The following is a 21,185-nucleotide window of genomic DNA, read 5'->3' as shown; positions in this document are numbered from 1 at the left end:
ATGATTTTTTCAATAATTATGTATTGTGATGATTTGGTATTTATTGTTTAGAAACCTCGAGGATTTAGAAAATATTGTGAGTTTTAGGCATTTAAAGATCTTCTTTGAGCAAAGACCCACCTTGATTCTAAGAAAAAAGTATAAACGGTTTTTTTTTTAAGAATTAAGTTTCATAAGTTTAGTTTTTAAGAAAATTTAGAGAAACAAGCTAGAGAAAAGCGCTTTAGAGTTAGTGAATTTTCTCTACATCTCCGAACCTTCTCTTAAGAGGGAGATTCTTTCCTGTAGTATTGATTAGTTATCATTGTTGATTTAGGTCACTAGAATCGTGAATCAGAGTGGTTGAATCGTATGGGGTTTCCTTGAAGGAGCTCAACATTGTTTTCTTCTTTCTCTTCCTTATTTTCAAAATAATCTCAAGGTAAAGGAAGTTAGAAATGATTATTTGTTGAGTCGATGAATTGAATGTTGCTTGAACTACTCAAAATGTGGTTTATTGGTGATTGAATGATGGGTTTTCTTATGTTGTGAAGTTTTGAATAAGTGGGTAGGTTTTTGAACAAATGATGATAAAATGTGTTGCATGTTGTTAAGAGTTGATTCAAGTTGTTGATGATGTATATGAATGATATCTTGCATTACATGTTGAAAATATTTTGGATCTTAGGTTGTTTGAGCAAATTTAAAAATCTGCTAAGTGTAAAATTCATCACCGTGCGGGGCGTGCCTTCATGACGTTAGGCATGACTCAAATTAGGAGTCATTTATTTTACTCATGTTGGGTGTAAGATTGGTGGTGTCGGACATAAGGAGAGAGAAAAATCTTTGACTTTATCACGTTGGGCATGGTTTGAATGGTGCAAGACGTGAAGTGAGAGAGTTGTCTCTGGCTTGGTGATATGGAGCCCCGGGTTGTGTAGCACCCAACGTGACTAAGACAAAGCCTTTTACCAAACTAACATCAAGCACCACTTTAGTGACGTCGAGCGTGAGGATAGATAATTGTCTCTACCTGAAATGGGGTCGATCGTGGGTTTTTTCATGCCAGGCATGATTTTCCCAATGGTTATTTGTTCTCATCCATGACGGGCGCGGGTTGAATAACATCGAGCGCGGGCGAGCCAAAAAGCTCCTTGTCTCAATGATGCTAAGCATAAGGTGAGTGGAACCAGACGTGAGTTGCTTTGAATAAAATTGTTTGATTGAGAAAATAGTGAACATGGATAATTTACGTAAATCTATTGCATGTTGTATGTTAACTAATGTTGTTTATTTTATATACATTAATCAGGGATAATGAATATAGATGAATAATTGTTAAACTATTGAGGCATTGATACATGTTGGGAATACTTTAAGCATTTAGGCATGTAATGTTGATTAATGGTTGAATGGTGAGGTGATGATGCTTTGAGTGCTCAAGGCATTTAGGCATCACGGTGTGTTGTGTGGATTGACTTAAAATTATAGGAAATGGTGTTTTCGAAAGTTGGATACCCCATTGTGAGGATATTGGTGTGGTGCTCTACGAGTCAAGTTGTTGAAAACCCTTTTTGAGTAGTTAACTCTTGAAGTTGATATATTAAGTATTCTTTAGAACCTTAGTTGAAGTGGTGTGTGAGTCAAGTTGAGGCATACCAGCTACAAGTGATCACAATACATGGGCCAAGTTAAGCTATACTGATTATAAGTAACCAATGTTAATTTGTATATAAGCAAGGTCATATGTGTATAAAGTGACCAACTAAGTAAGGTACAAGGTCGAAGACTTATCCCCTAATCGAGTACTAGAAAGACATAGTATTTGGAGGGTAGTCGATAAACTAATCTCCTAGGGGACTTAATGTTGGAAGCTATTGTCGTTGTAGACTCATACCCATGTTGTTTTACTCTAACAAAAATACTATACTTTTTAATTTAAGTGACGACACTCGAGAAACCATGTTATTAGGAATTGGTATATCCTAATTGGTCATTAATCTAGCAGGTGTAAAAATATCATGTTAGTTTGGTATGATCAAGTCACTTAAATTGCTCATCTTTGTTGTAAGAGATTTTCATAGGTGAATGCGTGACAACACATCTAGTTGAGGTGTTATGCATGTGATGTATTGGTTGTCGTGTTGTTCATATGCTTGTTAACTATATGGTTGAATGACAATGGTGTGGTGAAATATGAAATTATCATATATTGTTGAGTTGTCTACCTTGTAAGGTGTTGAATGCCATGTAGTTAAGGTGTTTTGTTATGATGCTAAGTTGTAGACCATGAGGTGTATGTGGTGTGGTTTACATGTTGTTGTGGTAGTATAGTTATATTACTCGTATACTTGTTGTATGATTATTCTTTTGAACACTATCTTGCCTTTTCATGTTTCTTGCTGGTTAAACTACGATGATCATGTTTATATGAGAACACGATAAGGTTAGACTAAATACTTTTGGAGTAATGAAAGCCAGGTTGTTGACAATGTAGTTGGTGCTAATTTTGTTGGTGGTAGTTAATGTTGTTTGACTGACAATTTAATATTTTGTATTTTTAGTATTGAATTATTGTGCATATATATATATATATATATATATATATATATATATATATATATATATATATATATATATATATATATTAATCCTAGGTATAGTTGTGACTCATTTTTTCATTTATAGTCATTGAACTATTAAGTGTAAAAATTATGACAAATCGTTGCAAAATGATGCATAAAATTATAACCATTTTTTGGTCTCCACATTTTTCAAGACAATTTAACTTTGAAAATTTTAAATAATAAAAAATAATATTAAAAATTAACTACTCGCATAATCACTTAAAAAAGTTTATTATCTCTAATTACTCAAAGTTTTAAACATCTTTATTACTTAACCTCCTTTTTTATTTTATTTTAAAATTTTTAAATAAAGTATAAAGATACAGAATGACTCAATTCTACTAGTATTTAATAATATCATTGGAAGATATAGTTAATAATAAAAGTGAGGCGCTTATGATTGTCTTGTTAGAGGCTCAAATGGAGAATTAAAAAAAAAAAACCTCAAATGAAGAAAATGTCAAGCAAACCTATTGGTTGATGTATTTAATATTGGTAACTGTATTTCTGATAAAACTACGTGATGAAATTAAATTAAGCAGCAAGGGGGTGAATAGTTGAAGGAGAAGTTGCGCCTAGTGTGAGCGGTTGATGGATGAAGGCAATAAGATTAAGTTCTTTTAAAAAAATATATATGTAACATCAGATATGAAATTATCACATAATGACAGAAAGAGGATTTTTTTGAATAAATTAAATGCAATTACAGAATTATAGAGTTAAGAACAAATAAAAAAAAAAATTATGAGAATTGAGTCATTTCAAAGTTTCAATTATCCCAATAAAATTGTGATGATTTAATATAAAACTCAAATTCAAACATCTTGTGAACACGAATCTAAATTAAAAGTAAATTTAGATCTAAAAAATTTATAAAAATCAAATTAGCAATCATACATCTTAATATTCATAAATTCAAGAACAAAAAATGTGTTGATTTTGGCAATTAATCTACACAATCCTCAAAAATTCAAATTTTACTATAAATCTTGAAATCTCGAAGTATAAGTGGATTAGTCAAGCATCGCCACCAAGATGTTGGGGAAAATTTAGCCAAAATAATTTAAAAATTCAAAAATGAGGATCAAAATATACGACACAAGCTATTGACATCTTTTTTTTTTATAAACACTTAAGTTTATGAGCCTAAATTCAATTAATTATAAGTTCAACCCACTAATTATATATCTAAACTTCTACTAAATTTTATTCCTAATGAAAATTCCCACTCAAGTGCAAGGGCGAAAATTTCAAACACATTTTTCGGCCTAAAAATATTCGAATTAACTTTTGGCTCATCAAAAACACTTTGTAGATATGTGTCTTAGCTTTTCAAATCAAAGTGAGAAAAATTACAAAAGTTAACTAAATTTTAGAAATCAATAAAATCCTCTAAAGTGAAGGACAATCAAATTATCAAATTAAGACATTCGTAAAGGTCAAATGAACTAGGATGTATTAAATATGTTTCAATGTCACCTAATAATTTATTCTTTTAAGTGTATAGTTGATAAAAATTTGAGGGAATTTAGTGTGTGCTTGAGAAGTTAGTACATCACCTCTTTGTGATCAAAGAGAGATAAAATTTAAGTCTCTTATATCTGTTAAGTAGCATGTATAGAAAGCAGTGAATAAAAATTGTGGTTATAATCTTTCTATCTTATAACTTTTATTAAATCTGAAATTATTTTTGTTATTTTAAGATATAATTATCAACAAGCCATTAGTTCAAGTGATACTAAATGTGACATCCTTTTACTTTTACCCCAAAGTATAATGAATAAAAATCTTTCCTAAATAAGTAATTTTTAATAAAATTAATTAAGTTGTGGTTGTTTAGTTAAAAGGTAACCTCATAACTTTCAAATAAAAGAAAATATAATTAAGTTTTTATGTTAAGACACTCTGTACTCCATATGCATCATATATATTAATAAATTAATAAATGTAACTAATTTTTTTTGAATAATCTTACTAATAAATTAAAGATTTCTAGGTAGAAATATCATGTTAACTAATTAAAACTCAACAATAAACAAAATCAAATTGAAAATTGATTATAAGAACATTAAACTTGATACTAAAAACAAATTCAACTAATAGAAACTAGATTCTTAATACAAATACTAGTAAAAAGTAATCTCATATCTATTGTCTCGATGTTACGTCCTATCAGAATACTCACAACCAAAAAAATTTCTTCTCTAATCACATTATTCTCATAATTAAATTCTCCCACATCCATACATAAAAAAATATGAGGAATGATAGGGATACACTTCTACATATATAAAACTTATAGAGAAACTTAAAAAGGGTTGCTAGGAATTAATAATATGAGGAATTCTAGAAATACACTTCTGCATAAAACTTATATATACTTAGAGAAACTTAAAAAGGGTTGCTATTGCAGGAACAACTATGAAAGGAGGAGTTGATAACATTGATCTTTTAATACAAACACTTAAGGAATGTGGTTTCACTCGTGATCGATTCTACATTCATTGCGATGGAGCTCTATTTGAAACGATGTTACCTTTTATTAGAGCTGTCAGAATGGGCTAGCCTGACCCGTTTGGCCCGACCCACCTCAACTCACATTTTAAGTGGGCCAACCCGGCCTGGCCCACCAAATTTATTATGCAAATTTTTTTAGTCCGGCCTGCGGCCCGCCATAGGTTGGTGGGCTAAACGAGCCGCCCACCAACCCACTTGATATTTTTTAAAAAATTATAATTTAAAATAAATTTTAATATAAAATAATATCTAATCTAAAGTAAAAATTATCAAACTAAGTATCATGGATACAACATTAAAATTAAATTAAAAAGTGTACAACTTTAAAAATTAAAACAAAAAAAATAAAAATTCTTTCATGAGAGTAATTATTCATCAATATTAAATTTTATTGAAAATTTGGGTAGATAAATTTATAGCAATTTCATATTGTTTAACATTGATTTTATCTTTATCTATAAAAAAATGATATCTTATTAAAATAATGCATATATAATAATAAATAGTTAAGTGAGTTGTTAGTGGGTTAAGTTGATGGGTTGGTAAGTGGGTCAGGTGGGCCGCCTGGTCCACCCAGGTTGAACCGTGGTGGGCCGTGTCACATTTTTTGACCTATCATAATTTTTTTTTCTTCATTTTTTGGCCCGGTCCGGCCCATTTTTAAGGTTGACTGGGTTAACTCACGGGTTGGAACCCACTTTGACAGCTCTACCTTTTATCGAACGAGTAAGTTCTTTACATGCAAAAACATTAATATTTTATATAGAGAGCATCTGTTTGTCTTATTAATTTGTTTGGAAAACTTTATCGTAATAATTTTCTTTCAAATAAATATTGAAAAAACTTGATATTCCTATCCAATTTTCATTTCCTTCTTCTCTATTCATTTCAAACAAACAAAGGTGGCTCGAAATTATTAATTATAACGTCATCTAAAATATTGTTTGGGTATGTGATTGTACAGGCTCCAAGAATTAGCTTCAAGAAAGCCATAGGAAGAGTAGCTATATATTTCTGGGCATAAGTTATTGGGATGTCCAATTCCTTGTGGTATTGTAATAACTCGTACGTCTACAATACATCAATGCATTATCCAGAGATGTTGAATGTATTGCGTCAAGGGATGTTACAATCACAGGAAGCTGTTGCGGGCATGCTCCAATTTTCCTTTGGTAAGCCATCAAAACAAAGGGTCTAATTCTAATAGGAATTAAAAAGGAAGTGCAAATTAAAATGCATAATGAATGAGAGCTATTTACACCGACGACAACGTGATGCTGAAATTGGTGAAACCTTAAACGAGTTTAGCAACATCATCGTCTTTGAGAGGCCTCTAGATGAAAACTTAGCTTTACCCGTAGATGGAATTTGGCATGCAACGGAAATATTGCACATGTGGTGGCCATGCATATTGCATTGTTGGTGAGTTTCTTCAAACGAACCATTTGGTTCAAAGATGGACAGTTTTCAACCTAGCTATGTGCATTGCAAACGACATTGGTTTTGGAAATTGTGCTTGTTCAGTGCACAATTCAATGTTATGATCGATTGAGAACCTATGAACTAAATAATATACATTCTTGATGCCAAACGAATTAAATGTGTGTTAATAGAAAATAGGTTAGTTACCTAATTCTGTTGGGAGACTGGTTTATAAAAATAAGATATCATGAGTGTATACAGTTTTGCATCTTTTGATCAATCAAAATGCTACCATGATATTTTTTTCCACCGATTCTTATTCAATAATTATAATATTTTTAGATTTATGTTTCAACGATTTTATTTTACGATATTTCATATTTTTTAGATTTGATATTTCAGTAATTTTATTCTATAACACTACACGATTTTTTATTTAATTAAAATCTTTTATCGATCAAAATTCTGAATAATTTTTTTCTAACATATTCTACTGTCTCTATAATCAATTCTCACAAATTAATAAAAAAATTTTAATATATTTTATTTTTATTTTCATACTATCTGAAAAGCTTTCTAGAAAGATATCTATTTCTAAATCGTTTCAAGTCATATTTAATTACAATTTGTAGTGAGTTATTAAAAGTAAATATATCATATTAGAATAGTTAGTACAAACTAATTTCTAATTTAAATCCTTTTTAACTATAATGTTTTACACTTCTATAAATATGAAGATGTTTATCCTTTCTGCACCTGCAAGCTCTTATAGCAATAACATAGACATTCTTGAAATCAAGCTGTTCATGAACAGTGTCAGTGACATGAACGAAATCCTCCCTGCGATGACGCAAGGGGTCAATGTAAGACCTATTCTCCTTCTGAATTATATCAAACCCCGGAATAGGCTTCAACGCGCTCTCCATTTCCCCATCGCAGCCGGTGAGCCAAGGGTCTGCAGGGGAAGCGCACCTTCCATTAGCTCGTAAATCCAATAGCTAAGTTAAGGTTTTTTTTTATTATAAATAAATAAATAGTTTTTGTATTGAAATGCAAGAATCAAATTCCATACCAAAAGAAGTTTACATACCATACTCAACTGAACTAGACCTTCTAAATTTTTAAATAGTTCAATGAAAGTTTGGATTTTGGAGAGGGATTTTGTCTAAATATGGACTGATTGAGTACTAAATAAAATACTATTTTCTTAATTTGTGTGATAAGATTATTTAATTGAATAAAATATATACTAGTTGTATTATTATATTATATATACACTAATTATATTTTATTATAGTAGAGTGTTATTTTTCTTTATTATGGGATTGAAAATATTGAAATATTATGTTATTTATAAAATGTTTAATATATTTTATATTACAAGTGGAGACTCCACAATATTAAGTAAACGACGAAGCAAAATGAAATAATGACAGACAGAAGTTAACGAACTCCATTAATTTCTTATTCTAACTAAAATTAAAATGACGTGGCTTTTTAATTGATATGGCGTTTAGTGATTGGAGGCAGGAATAAGGAACTGATGATTTTCGTCAAAGTTGGATGCTTATCCTTAATTAATATGCGGTTGTAAGACCCAATTTAACATTGTTTCAGCCAGTTGTAAAGATTTGTTTTATCCATCTTTAACAACTAGTATTAAATTAGTACATTCACTTCACAGTTCAATGTTTATTATATATTAATAAAATTTATAATAAATTATAAATATATACATTCAAACATATAAATTATATAAAGATAATTATAGTGTTATATATAAAAAATAAATACTTATTCAAAATAAAGATAATTAGATTAGTTAATTTTAATCAATAATATCATAATTTAATATTTCATTCCAAAAATACACAGAATTAAATGATGATAGCGGTAGTTGTATTTAATAAAACTACTCATATAAGTCATCAAGGAATAATTTTTCAATCAATAAGCATGATTTATAGTGTTAGCAACTCAATAAATGCATATATATATATATATATATATATATATATATATATATGGAGCATATCAAGTGAGAAAGAATTTATTATGAGAGATGAGAGAGTTAAAATATAATCCTTAGATTAATTTCCTCTCACTTGATTAAACCTCAAATTTTTTCTCACTTGATTAATCTAACGGTTATATTTTAACCCTTTCATCTTTCATAATAAATTCCCTCTTACTTGATATGTTCTTTCTCTCTCTATATATATAAGGGGTTATAATAATACCGGTGTAACTTTTACTAAGTATTACACTACTCAATAACTTTATATTAAATGCAAATTTTGTAAATTCAACTGTTAAATTGAAAATTCATATCTCTTAGATCATATATACAAAATTTTATATTAATTCAAGATGATTTGATATTTCATTTTTATGAAACAAAATTGACGTAATATATATTCATTTCAAAATATACTAAAATATGAACACTTTGATCACTTTCAAATTATTGTTTAATTTTAACAAATTTTGATATACACCTATAAAGTGATATGAACTTTCAATTTCACGGTTAGATTTACAAAGTTCACATTTAATATAAAGTTATTAAGTGGTGTAACACTTGGTAAAAGTTATACCGGTATAATTATAACCCCTATATATATATATATATATATATATATGAAAAATAAGTGAATGATTCATTAATAATTTCAAAATAAATTAAGGACATAAATGAACATTATTTTCAGCTCATTTTGACTTGTACGACCATTAGCTTGCCAGAAAATGATGATGGGTGCGTTGAACCACTTATAAAAAAAAAACACTTCATATTTCTATATATTTAATTTTGAGAAAAGGTGATTGTTAAAAAAATTATTAGTATTTAAAACTAGATAGCTAGGTGGTTATTTTTTTTTTGGAAAGTGAGTAGTTTTAGAAATTATAAAGTGTGTAGTACAAACATAGGGATAGGGATAAAAATACTTAATAAAAAGTAAAAATCAAAGAAGTAGTCATCAATAAGTATTCCTTTTATAATAGCTGCTAGTGAAAAAAGATACTTCGTGCTCTGATATTAAAAAAAAAGATAGTTATTTGAAAATGTGTCTCTCTCATTAAAAAAATTAAAAATAAAACAAAAAATATAGAGTGAGGTAGTTATTTGAAATATGTGTAATTTAAGAGAAAAATTTGAAACTAAAATATGCACACAAAAAAGACCTATCACTTTTATTATAATTATAAATAAATCAAACAAGTTACAATTATTTTAAAATAATATTTAATAAGTTAAATAAGTCGATAAACCAAATAATCTCGTCTTGTCATTTAGTCTAACGAATTGACCAGCTAGGTGAGATAAGTCAACCTACCTGCACGTGACCCATTTTATGTTTATTATAAATGAGACCAACATATTATTTTATATTTGTAAGATTTATTCATGTGTAGGAACCTTAATTAAAGTTTATTAATTAATAAATTTTTTGTTTCACCAAACCTTAACTTTATTAATTTGTAGGAGACTAAAGACTTTCTATTATTGGTGTCCTTAACTCTCCTTAGTTCTTACACTTTTACGTCGTTTTAATTTACATCATTTTTAAAGTTAATGTAAAATGTTCAAAAGAAATAGTGTAAGTTGTGTTTGTAGTAATGTCTTATACTCATGTCTAACAAATACATACACCTAAACTAACATAGGATTGCTATATATAAAAATAATCAACCAAATAAGATAACGTAGCATTGTTATATATAAAAACACTTAATTAACATAGTATCACATTGTGGCAACAAATATTAAACAAATCAACCAAAAAAATTAGCATTGTTCATTGCAACAACGTACCAAACACCTGACATTGACAAAAGCAAAAAATTTATATCCAAACTCAACCGCCAAACAACAAAATCGACACAATAACTAAATAATCAATCAACACAACACAATGGAAGAACGGCACACTAGTGGAAGTTTGGGGCTCATGGTTTGGTTATTTAAATAATCTAACCACAATCATTTAATAACTATTTATAAGTTTGGTTATAATTATTAACAAATCATAACCGCTTTTACATAATGAATTTTGGTTTGATAAAATTGGTTTAGGGTTTTATACTCTAAATATACTATTTTTACGTTTTAAGAATTATTTCTTTATATAAATTTGAATAATTATATCAAATGAAATACTTTTAAAGATTTTTTTTAATGTGATTATTTTTAGCTATTTTTCTTTAATAAGAGTATTTTTAATTTATTTTTTTACTAACATCTAATATTTTTGCTCTATCATCTTTTATATATAAATTATATTTTAATATTATTCAAATATATTATCAATAATTAAAAACAATCCTATATGTTTTGTATGGTGCAGTGAAAGTATGATGGAAAGGAACGGAAAACGAAGGAAGGAAGTAAAGAGAAGAGAAGTCGTGTCAGATCCATGCTAAAAAACGTCCCTTAGGCTTGATGATGTTTGTTGTGCAGAAGAATGGGAAAGTCGTGTGAGACCCATGCTAAACAAAATCCACACAAGACACCGACCAGATATTCGATATATAAATGCATTTTTATATGTACAGATTAAGGATTGAATCTTTAAACACATACATACTACCATACCAATCATATTATACCTAAATGAAGTTCTTGTATGTTGCAATGCTGTTTCATTTTCTTTTCCAAAACATAAATTATATGTAGATCATGCATGTGTATAAATAAGGTACAATAGATTATGTTTCGAGGAGTTGCTACTGTACCCCTGATAAATGAGGGGTTTTGGTACTGTAGCTAATGTGTATATGTACACATCATTTAAATACCATGTCAAATGTCATGTCAACCTTTTAAATAAAAATTATTTTATATTTAAATTTTTACATTATTTATTTTTAAGTTTTTATTAATATTTTTATAATTATACGATCTCCTCTCCCCTCCCTCCGTCTCCCACCTCTCCCTTGCCCCTCCGTCTCCCACTCCCCTCCCCTCCCATCCGCCTCAACCCCTCTCCCTACTTCTTGAACTCCCTCGCCACAGCCATTTACCACTCCTCCCTCCCCTCCTCCTCCGCCCTCCACTATTCCCTCCTCTCCACCGTCGACCATGACTCCTCCAAGGTTACCTTTGTCTCTGACGACATCCTCGTCCTCCACGGCACCATCGGCGTCAACCTCGGCTCCTCTGACGCCGACGCCGTCAACCAGAATCTCGTGGAGGAGACCAACCGCATCCTGGCCGAGATCCGCTTCGACGCCGACCCCAACGACCCCGACGAGTAAGCCCCCTTGAACCCTAACGTGACCTACAGCCTGGGCCCCAAGATCCGCAATTGGGACGAAGAACGCAAGGCTTGGCTCCTCCAAAACCCCGAATACCCTAATTTCGTGAGAGGTAAACCCCGCATCTTGCTCCTCACTGGTTCCCCTCCCAAGCCCTGTGATAACCCTATTGGGGACCATTACCGCTGAGAGAAAGAAACACGAAGCAAACATTTCGAAAAAAAGAGAGGAAGAAACACGAAGCAAACACTCCGAAAAAATATTAAAAAACGTGAATTTCATTATAATTGACGTGGATATTGAATTGTAAATAATTATAAAATTATAAATAATTTGGATCACACATTATCGACACGTCATCGACCGTGCCGGTACCCTTCTTTTACAGAGGGTACCGTAGAAATTCTCTTTTTTATATACCGTTGCAATGATATTTTGTCCTTGTTTGCTCGACCACTCGTTCAATCCCGTTCATTAAATAATGAATCGTGGCCATACTGGATTCCATAAGTTAAATGTACGTACTATCTTCAAATTAATTAACCATATAATGCAATAGTTCCACTTTAATTTTCTGGCTATTTATACGCATTCATTGCTGTGATCTCTAGAACTATCCGCGGGAAACATAATATAAACACATGCACTGGTCAGCAATTGTCAGCAATGAAAAAAAAGAGACGCAGATTGATAATATTGAAGAGAATGACGGCAACTGCAATACGAACCTTGTTATCACTAAGTGCACCGGCGAAACACAAGCAAATTTGGCTTCACTTATTACTCAATACGTGGAGACTCTAAATCAATGCAGCTTCCGCAACTTGGGTACACTTTCGCTGCTTCTCTTCTTTCCAATGTATGTTTACTTTTTATTGGTTTGATTTCAGGCAAAAACACTTTATTTGGTGTAACTCCAAATTAATGAGATACTCTACTCATTTCATCGTTATATTATTATACGAACTACTGCAGGCTACCCCACTAATCAGGATTTCAACTATGACATATTATTACCGTTGCTTAATTTTCATTTGAACAATGCCGGTGATCCATTTCTAGGGGAGTAGTTTCTCCCTAAATTCAACTGCATTTGAAGTTTGCGTGCTTGATTGGTTTGCTAAACTGTGGGAGATAGAGAAGGTGTTGAATACTGGGGATATATACGACACAACTGGTGGAACTGAAGAAAATCTTTATGGGATTTTGTTGGGGTAAATCTTAATGAGCTTCATTTCTAAAGCTTCCTGATATATTACAAATAATATGTATCAAAACAGAATACACTTAATTCCTTTAAATTTATTGCATACAGGAGGGAAAATTTTCCAGATGCGATTCTATATACCTCACAGGAATCACATTACTCAATATTCATAATAGCAAAAATGTACAGAATGCAATGTGTGAAGGTTGCCACGTTGGCCTTCGGTGAGATTGATTGTATTCATCTAAATTAAGGCTTTTGATTCTTGTTCACAAGGACAAGCCAGCCACCATTATAACCTAAACATAGGTCTTGCTCTCTCATCTTTGACCACAACTAGATTCTCTCTCTTGATACTATTATTGGCTATTTAGCCTACCTGTTATATTGTCCGTTACATTGTACATATTTTTATTTCTCGTTTTTCATCTATATATATATACTAGTTGTAAAACCATTGTAACTCTCTCTGATTTTTCTATCAATAGAAGAAATATTATTCAGTTTATGCGGTTCCAATTCTCAATATGGTATCAGGAGAATAATTTTTTCTCCCCTTCTCTCTTCCGCTGTTCATCCATTCTCATCTTCGTGTTTCATTTGTCGTCATGGCTGATGGGAACGATTCATCATCCCTTCCAAACGATGATTACGCGAATCCATTCTTCCTTCATCCGTCGGATAACCCTGGTGCGTTCATTGTCTCACAACCATTAAATGGCGACAACTACAATTCTTGGAGCCGCGCAATCTTAATGGCCCTTGGCGGCAAGAACAAAATCGGATTCGTCGATGGCACGATTCATTCCTAAGCCAAAGAAAACTGCAAAATCTTTCCATTCTTGGCAACGCAATAACAATATCGTTGCTTCTTGGTTATTAAACTCCATCTCGAAGGATCTCCAAGCAAGTGTCATCTATTCGTCTTCCGCCGCAGCCATATGGAATGATCTTCGAATACGTTTTCAGCAGCAAAATGGTCCACGCGTTTTTCAATTGCGACGCGATTTGATGACCTTGAAACAAGGTTCCCTTTCTATCACTCACTATTTTACCAAGGTCAAAGCCTTATGGGAAGAATTGGCCGAATACAAACCCCCACACACTTGTGGTTGTGGTGGTATCAAATCTTGGATTGATTATCATCAATATGAATATGTCATGCTGTTCTTGATGGGATTAAATGAGGGTTATTCTCATATCAGAGGGAAAATTTTGTTAATGGACCCAATTCCATCAATAGAAAAGGTTTTCTCTCTAGTAATGCAAGAAGAGAAACAACAAGAAATTGGAATTGCAGAACATTCCAATGACACACCAACAACTTTTACATACAAATCAGGATCCAATGACAGTTCAAGCAAAAACAGGCCCAAGTGTGAACATTGTCAAAAACTTGGTCATACCAAGGACAAATGCTTCAAGCTTCATGGGTACCCTGCACATCTGAAAAGGGGACGCTCAGCCAATGTTGTCAATCAAGTTTCAGTCACACATGATAAGTCATTTCATTTTACAGCAGATCAATATCAACAACTTATCTCATTACTGCAGAATCAACCCACACCCAGTACCAACATTGATAGTAATCCGCTTGTAAATGGTGTGCTTCTTTCAATTAGTCCCTCTGTTGATCCTTCTTGTACTAGTTGGATTCTTGATTCTAGAGCCACCACTCACGTAGCATGCTCATCAACCTTTTTTAAATCCTACAACATTACCACTGATCATCATGTGACTTTGCCTAACCAAAGTCAAATACTTGTTTGTGGCATAGGCACTATCATTCTTGATAATCATATTATTTTGAAAGATGTTTTATATGTGCCAAAATTTAAATACAATTTGTTATCTGTACATTGTCTTCTAAGGGACAACCCTCTTTCATTATCATTCGAGTCTAATAAATTCGTTTTGCAGGATACTCTTCACAAACGGACGATTGGCACGGGTGAAGCTGTAAAGGGATTATACTTTTTGAAACAGCCTTCCAACAAACAACAAACTGATACTATTTTTTGTTCTAATGCTAGTCTGCCAACACACTTTACTTTCATTTCTAGTTTTCCCACTTGTAATAAACAGACAGATATATGGCACTATAGGTTTGGTCATGTGAATGACCTTGTTTTGAAAACGTTAAGCAATAAAGTTCCTTTTACTATGTCAAATTCCTATTCTTCATCTACATGTCATATTTGTCCTGTTGCTAAATTCAAGAGATTTCCTTTGTCAATGTCATAATCATTTTTGTACCAAACCTTTTGATTTGATACATTGTGATGTTTGGGGACCATATAGACATCCCACTTATAATTCTATGAAATATTTCCTGACTTTGGTAGATGATCATTCCAGATACACATGGATCCATTTATTAAGAACCAAAGCAGAAGCAACTTCTGCAATTAAGTCCTTTTTTTAGTTTGATTCAAAATCAATTTGGAGTCACCATCAAACAATTCCGGAGTGATAATGCCAAAGAGCTTGCCTTGACAGAATTTCTCAAGGAAAAAGGCACTATTCATCAACTATCTTGTGTTGAAAGACCCCAACAAAATGCCGTGGTGGAGAGAAAACATCAACATCTTCTAAGTGTTGCACGAGCCTTGTATTATCAATCTAAAATCCCAATTCTTTTCTGGGGGGATTGTATCACTACTGCTGCCTTCCTTATAAACAGGATGCCCTCTCCCAATACTAAGAACATCTCACCCTACAATCTTTTATATGGTAAGGATCCTGATTATACTGTGCTAAAAAGTTTTGGTTGTTTGTGTTTTGCAGCAACATTAAACTCCCAAAAAGATAAATTCTCTCCAAGAAGCACAGCGTGTATCTTTATTGGCTATCCTCTGGGGATGAAGGGATATAAGCTGTGCGACATTCAGACCAAAAGGGTTTTTGTCTCCATGGATGTTATCTTTCACGAAACCACTTTTCCATACCATTCCATCATTGAACATGAAACACATGACCTCTTTCATGAGACTGTTATTCCTTTACCCATTTCATCTTTTGATAATTGTCAACCCACAAACACCAATATACAACTTGATCCTGATTCCACTCATCATACACAGGATCTCACTCCTCCAAGCCCTCACAATAATTCACCTGAATCTAGCCCTCCCGATAATCAGACCTTAGATACACCTGATCATAATTCTGCCACTACTCAACCTGTTGCTCAAACACACCCTACAGATGTTACATACTTACCAGACACAAGAAAATCTTCCAGAACTTCAAATAAACCTGCCTATTTAGAAGCCTACGACTGTACCAATGCAGTTCTATATCCCATACAAGAATACCTTACCTATGATAATTTGTCACCCACGTACAAAAATTTCATTGGTCACGTTTCATCCATTTATGAACCAACATTCTATCACCAAGCAGTGAAATTTCCTGAATGGAGAGAAGCCATGAGCGAAGAATTAAGAGCTCTTGAAGATAAGGATACCTAGACTCTTGTCAGGCTACCTAAAGGAAAGAGATGCATAGGCTGTAAGTGGGTCTACAAGGTTAAATACCATCCAGATGGCACGACCAAAAAACTCAAGGCTAGATTAGTTGCAAAAGGCTATACACAACAGCCTGGAATAGACTTCTCTGATACTTTCTCTCCTGTGGTTAAAATGACAACAATCAGAACACTTCTTGCTGTTGCTGCCATTAAACGTTGGCACCTCTTCCAAATTGACATTAGTAATGCTTTGCTGAATGGCGACTTACATGAAGAATTATACATGAGGCTACCTCCAGGATACCCCACATCAGAAAAACACCTTGTTTGCAAGCTAAAGAGGTCGTTATACGGTTTAAGACAAGCAAGCAGACAATGGTTCAACAAGTTTTCCTCCACACTCAAGTGTCTAGGCTTTACACAATCTAGACATGATTACTCCTTATTTACTTGTGGCAATGGTTCTAACCTTGTCATTTTAATTGTCTATGTTGATGATATCATCATCGCAGGTCCAAATACTTCAAGGATCCATCAAGTGCAGATTTCTTTACAGAAACATTTCAAGCTAAAGGTGCTTGGGGACCTCAAATACTTCCTTGGTTTGGAGATAGCTAGAAATAAAAAGGGAATCAATCTCTGTCAACGAAAGTATGTGTTGCAACTTCTTTCTGACACTGGTTATTTAGCCTCCAAACCAACTGTACTACCAATGGATCTAAATACCATCCTCACTGCTGAAGCAGGCGATCTGCTGCCGGATCCATCTCTATACAGAAGGCTTATTGGAAGACTTTTGTATCTTACCATTTCGCGCCCTGATATAACATACACTGTCCATAAGCTAAGTCAATTCATGCAAAGTCCGAGAAGTCCTCATCTTAAGGCAGTTCATCATCTATTGCAGTATCTAAAGGGCACACCTGGACAAGGTATTTTATTCCCCTCTGATTCAAATCTTAACTTGACTGTTTATAGCGATGCAGATTGGGCAGGATGCCTCAATACCAGAAGATCGACAACAGGATTTGCCATTTTTCTAGGTGAATCCTTAATTTCTTGGAGGTCCAAAAGACAAAACACAGTGTCAAAATCATCCACCGAGGCTGAATACAGATCTATTTCTGCTGCATCCAGTGAGCTGATTTGGCTACAAAGACTTCTTACACACTTTGAAGTACATATTTCCTCCGCTATGTTGCTGTGTGATAACAAATCTGCCATTTCTTTGGCAACAAACCCAGGACTACACGAAAGATCCAAACACATTGATATTGATCACCACTATATCAGAGAGCTAGTTGAAGAAGGATGTATCAAATTGATACATGTTAAGGCAGAAGACCAAATTGCTGATATGTTTACAAAAGCGCCCTCACAACCACTCTTCAAAAAATTCAACAGCAAGTTGGCTTCTTTCAATATCTATTTGCCAACTTGAGGGAGGTATTGGCTATTTAGCCTACCTGTTATATTGTCCGTTACATTGTACATATTTTTATTTCTCGTTTTTCATCTATATATATACTAGTTGTAAAACCACTGTAACTCTCTCTGATTTTTCTATCAATAGAAGAAATATTATTCAGTTTATGCGGTTCCAATTCTCAATAACTATGATAACGATCTTCCTTTGGTATGCTCTCCAAGAAAAGAGGTTTATCAGGAATAGAAAAAGAAGTGAAGACGTGCATTATGCATGCTGAATCAGCTACATGGTGGAGGCATTGGTGCAATGCTGAATGAGTTTACTAACATGGTTGTTTTCGAAATGCCCTTGCAAAGGTAACATTGCGCATGTGGTTGTCTTGCAGCACACTACTATTGAAATTCTAGACTCTTTTGTCGTTGAATTTGTCCAAAAACGACTTATTTGTTTCAGAGATGGACAAAGAAAGCCACCATGCATTGCAGATCACGTTGGAGCTCAAAACTGTGCCTGTACATTGCATAATTCACTTTGATGAGGACGATTACATAATCCCTAATATATACGTGCATGTGATCAACTTTAATGTAATAGACCCGATGGAGAGGACTTTAAAGTGATATATATTTCATTCCTTCTCCTCGTAAGTAAAATTTGCTAAATGATTTATCTGACCAATTACATATTGCTCCAATGCAGTCCCAAGTTATAACAGGTCAAGTAAATTTTTTTAAATTAAATCTAGCTTTTTAAATTGAAGTTCAAGCTCGGTCTTATGCCGATTATAAAATTTTTAGAACCTTTTCTTAGGTAAAAAAAGATCCTTATTTTCTAGAAGATTTTTTCTATATTTTATTTATTGAAATTTTCTTTTATTTTCAAAATTTTAAATTTAGTAACGCACTTAGTTTGAATTTTTGTTTTCTGTTTTTAAAAATAAAAATATTAAAAATATGATTGGTTCAACTATTTTGAATAAAAATTCATGACATGTTTTTTTATATAAAATTCAAAACCAAATTTTGTATTGTAAAAAAAATTGTATACTTTATTAATCTTTGTATCCAACACAATTTAATATATATATATATATATATATATATATATATATATATATATATATATATATAAATTAGGTCTTTCTAGTTTCTTACCTTGGAGTATTTATAGAAATTGGTAATTCTTAGTAGACGATGTAACATATTATAGATCATAATTAATGGCATAACAACCTTATAAGAACTTAAATGCATGTTATATGTATAGACATTTAAGTATTTGATTACTTAATAATTTCTCCGATCTTAAATAAGTTCTCCTCTTAAACATCCATATTGCAGGCATTAATGTCTTGGCAGACGTTGTATCATATGAATGATATTAATGCTAATAGATGTGAGAGAGATACCACTGCTTTTTTAAGGAGAGAACAAAAGCTAGAATGAGGTTAGCAACAAAACAAACAAAGGTTACAAACAAACGAAATTGAGAGAAGGAATGTAAGAAATTAATTGCTTACAATAATCTAAATGAAAGTGAAACAAAAAAGAAAGAAGGTTCAAGAGATTAATGTAAGAGTGAGTTGGCCAAAACCAAAAGTGAGACACGATGACCATGAAGGACTTTGATCTTCAGAATTACAAATTTGGGCTATGGTTGGGCTTGATTTTCAAATTTCAATCATAGGCTTGGTTTGGTAGTTTTTTTTTATAATAAGAACAATAACTTCAAATCTAAAATTATATATATAATATTTAATTCTTTCCGTTAAGCTTTCATATAAAAAAAACTCTTCACCATTAAGTTAATCCATGTATATATGGTGTACTTTGCTTGATAGCTACTAGTTAGCCACTACAAGAAAACTTACGTTTAGTGGCGGTTTAATTGTGGGTCTTAAAAAATAGCTGGAAAATATTATAAGCCTGGGATTATTTTAACCGCCACAAACAATTATACAAGTCGCCACAATTTATTAAAAACTTTTTATTATTTATATTCCTTTATTGAGTTTATGTCACATAGAGAAACGAAAATAGGAATGTGCGTAACACAAATGTGCATTGAAGGAAACCCTAATCCAAACAATTTTTCGGTCAATATTCACAATCACAACACCAAATCGATTATCGCTACACAGAACAACAATGGAACACAGTGATACTATATTGTACGTTGTCATTCCGATCTCAAACGACGACGGCGAGGGTTTTTACATTCTTCGCGCCACCGCAATTCAATGTGGAATCTCCGCATGAATATTTGGGTAACACGAAGGCTTCATTAGAGAACATCGTCGTCGAGATTTGCTCTCAAGAGCCATCCCAAGCCCAAACCTCTCCTCACTCTTTGTCTCCAAGAGCTCGTCACTCAAACGTTCCTTCACTTCGTCACTCCCAGCCAAGTCCCTCACGTTAGGGTTTATTTTCATTTCTGCAATGCAACTTCGTAACGAAATGTAATGATGTGTTTCAATTTTTTAGGTGAATCGATCAAGTTTGTTATGCCTATTGAACTGAGATTACTTATTCAATGGTGCTTGAAGATGGATGGGTTCAATTTTTGAACCAGAAATGGGACAAGGACATAGTCATGGAGGAAATAACCAAGTTTCCCGAACTTAAGCGTCAGATATAGTTTATAGGTGGTGATGAATTGATGGTGATCTCAATATTTGTTTCTAGATATTGTATTCTTTGGTTCAGGTTTATAGTGTTTTTATTTTGGTTGCATGATAATTCTTTTGAGGTAGCATCTTAAAATGGTTTGATTCAAATTGATAGTGTAGGTAGAAACAGAACATCGACAGCGCAAGGTTAGCTTTTATGTTGAGAAAGAAAAGGCTAAGTGTGTGATAGAGGCTCTTTTTGAGGTTTTGGAAGGGAGTGGGGTAAATTATAATGAATTTATACTCATTGCTTTTGTCATGTAAAATTTCATGGGAAGTTCGAGTTTATAATTTGAACTTTTAAAATCTTACTTTGCATGTTTAACATTGTATGTAGTTTGCATAATTTTTGGTAGTTGGATGTTAGAATAATATATAATGGAGGAAATGATTTGGATGTATTACCAAAAGGTGCTAGCAAAGGTCATGTTCTTCTTTCCTAGAGCTGTTCAACATTCCAAGAATTTATGGAGTCATGGTTGATGGTTTATAGCTTGTTTATGGAGTCATTCCAGGAGTTTTTCCAAATTGTCTAACCTAAATATGTTTTTCTATTTATTTTGTAGCTAAAAGAGAAGGAGAAAAATGGACACAATTTCATAATT

At 32.4% G+C, this 21,185-nt stretch overlaps 1 protein-coding gene across 1 annotated transcript; it reads left to right on the top strand.

Annotated features, from left to right (window-relative positions):
- Window positions 1–12,445: 12,445 nt before the first annotated feature.
- Window positions 12,446–13,264, top strand: LOC145950076 (alanine decarboxylase-like). Its single transcript, XM_083061005.1, has 3 exons — window positions 12,446–12,682; window positions 12,867–13,018; window positions 13,120–13,264. The coding sequence occupies exons 1-3, from the start codon at window positions 12,446–12,448 to the stop codon at window positions 13,262–13,264; spliced, it is 534 nt and encodes a 177-aa protein (XP_082917131.1).
- The last annotated feature ends 7,921 nt before the right edge of the window (window positions 13,265–21,185 follow it).

The sequence above is a fragment of the Cajanus cajan genome, chromosome 7, assembly GCF_000230855.2.
Source record: "Cajanus cajan strain Asha chromosome 7, NIPB_CcT2T_4, whole genome shotgun sequence".
NCBI classification, from domain to species: Eukaryota; Viridiplantae; Streptophyta; class Magnoliopsida; order Fabales; family Fabaceae; genus Cajanus; species Cajanus cajan.
This window is presented reverse-complemented; position numbering and strand designations above follow the sequence as displayed.

What these genes read in the sequence shown, in the direction of transcription:
- LOC145950076 (XM_083061005.1), top strand. Translation starts at nt 12,446, where the DNA reads ATGCACTGGTCAGCAATTGTCAGCAATGAAAAAAAAGAGACGCAGATT. An exon ending in TGTATGTTTACTTTTTATTG is followed by an intron (nt 12,683 to 12,866) that starts GTTTGATTTCAG and finishes ATCCATTTCTAG; the next exon opens with GGGAGTAGTTTCTCCCTAAA. An exon ending in CTTTATGGGATTTTGTTGGG is followed by an intron (nt 13,019 to 13,119) that starts GTAAATCTTAAT and finishes TATTGCATACAG; the next exon opens with GAGGGAAAATTTTCCAGATG.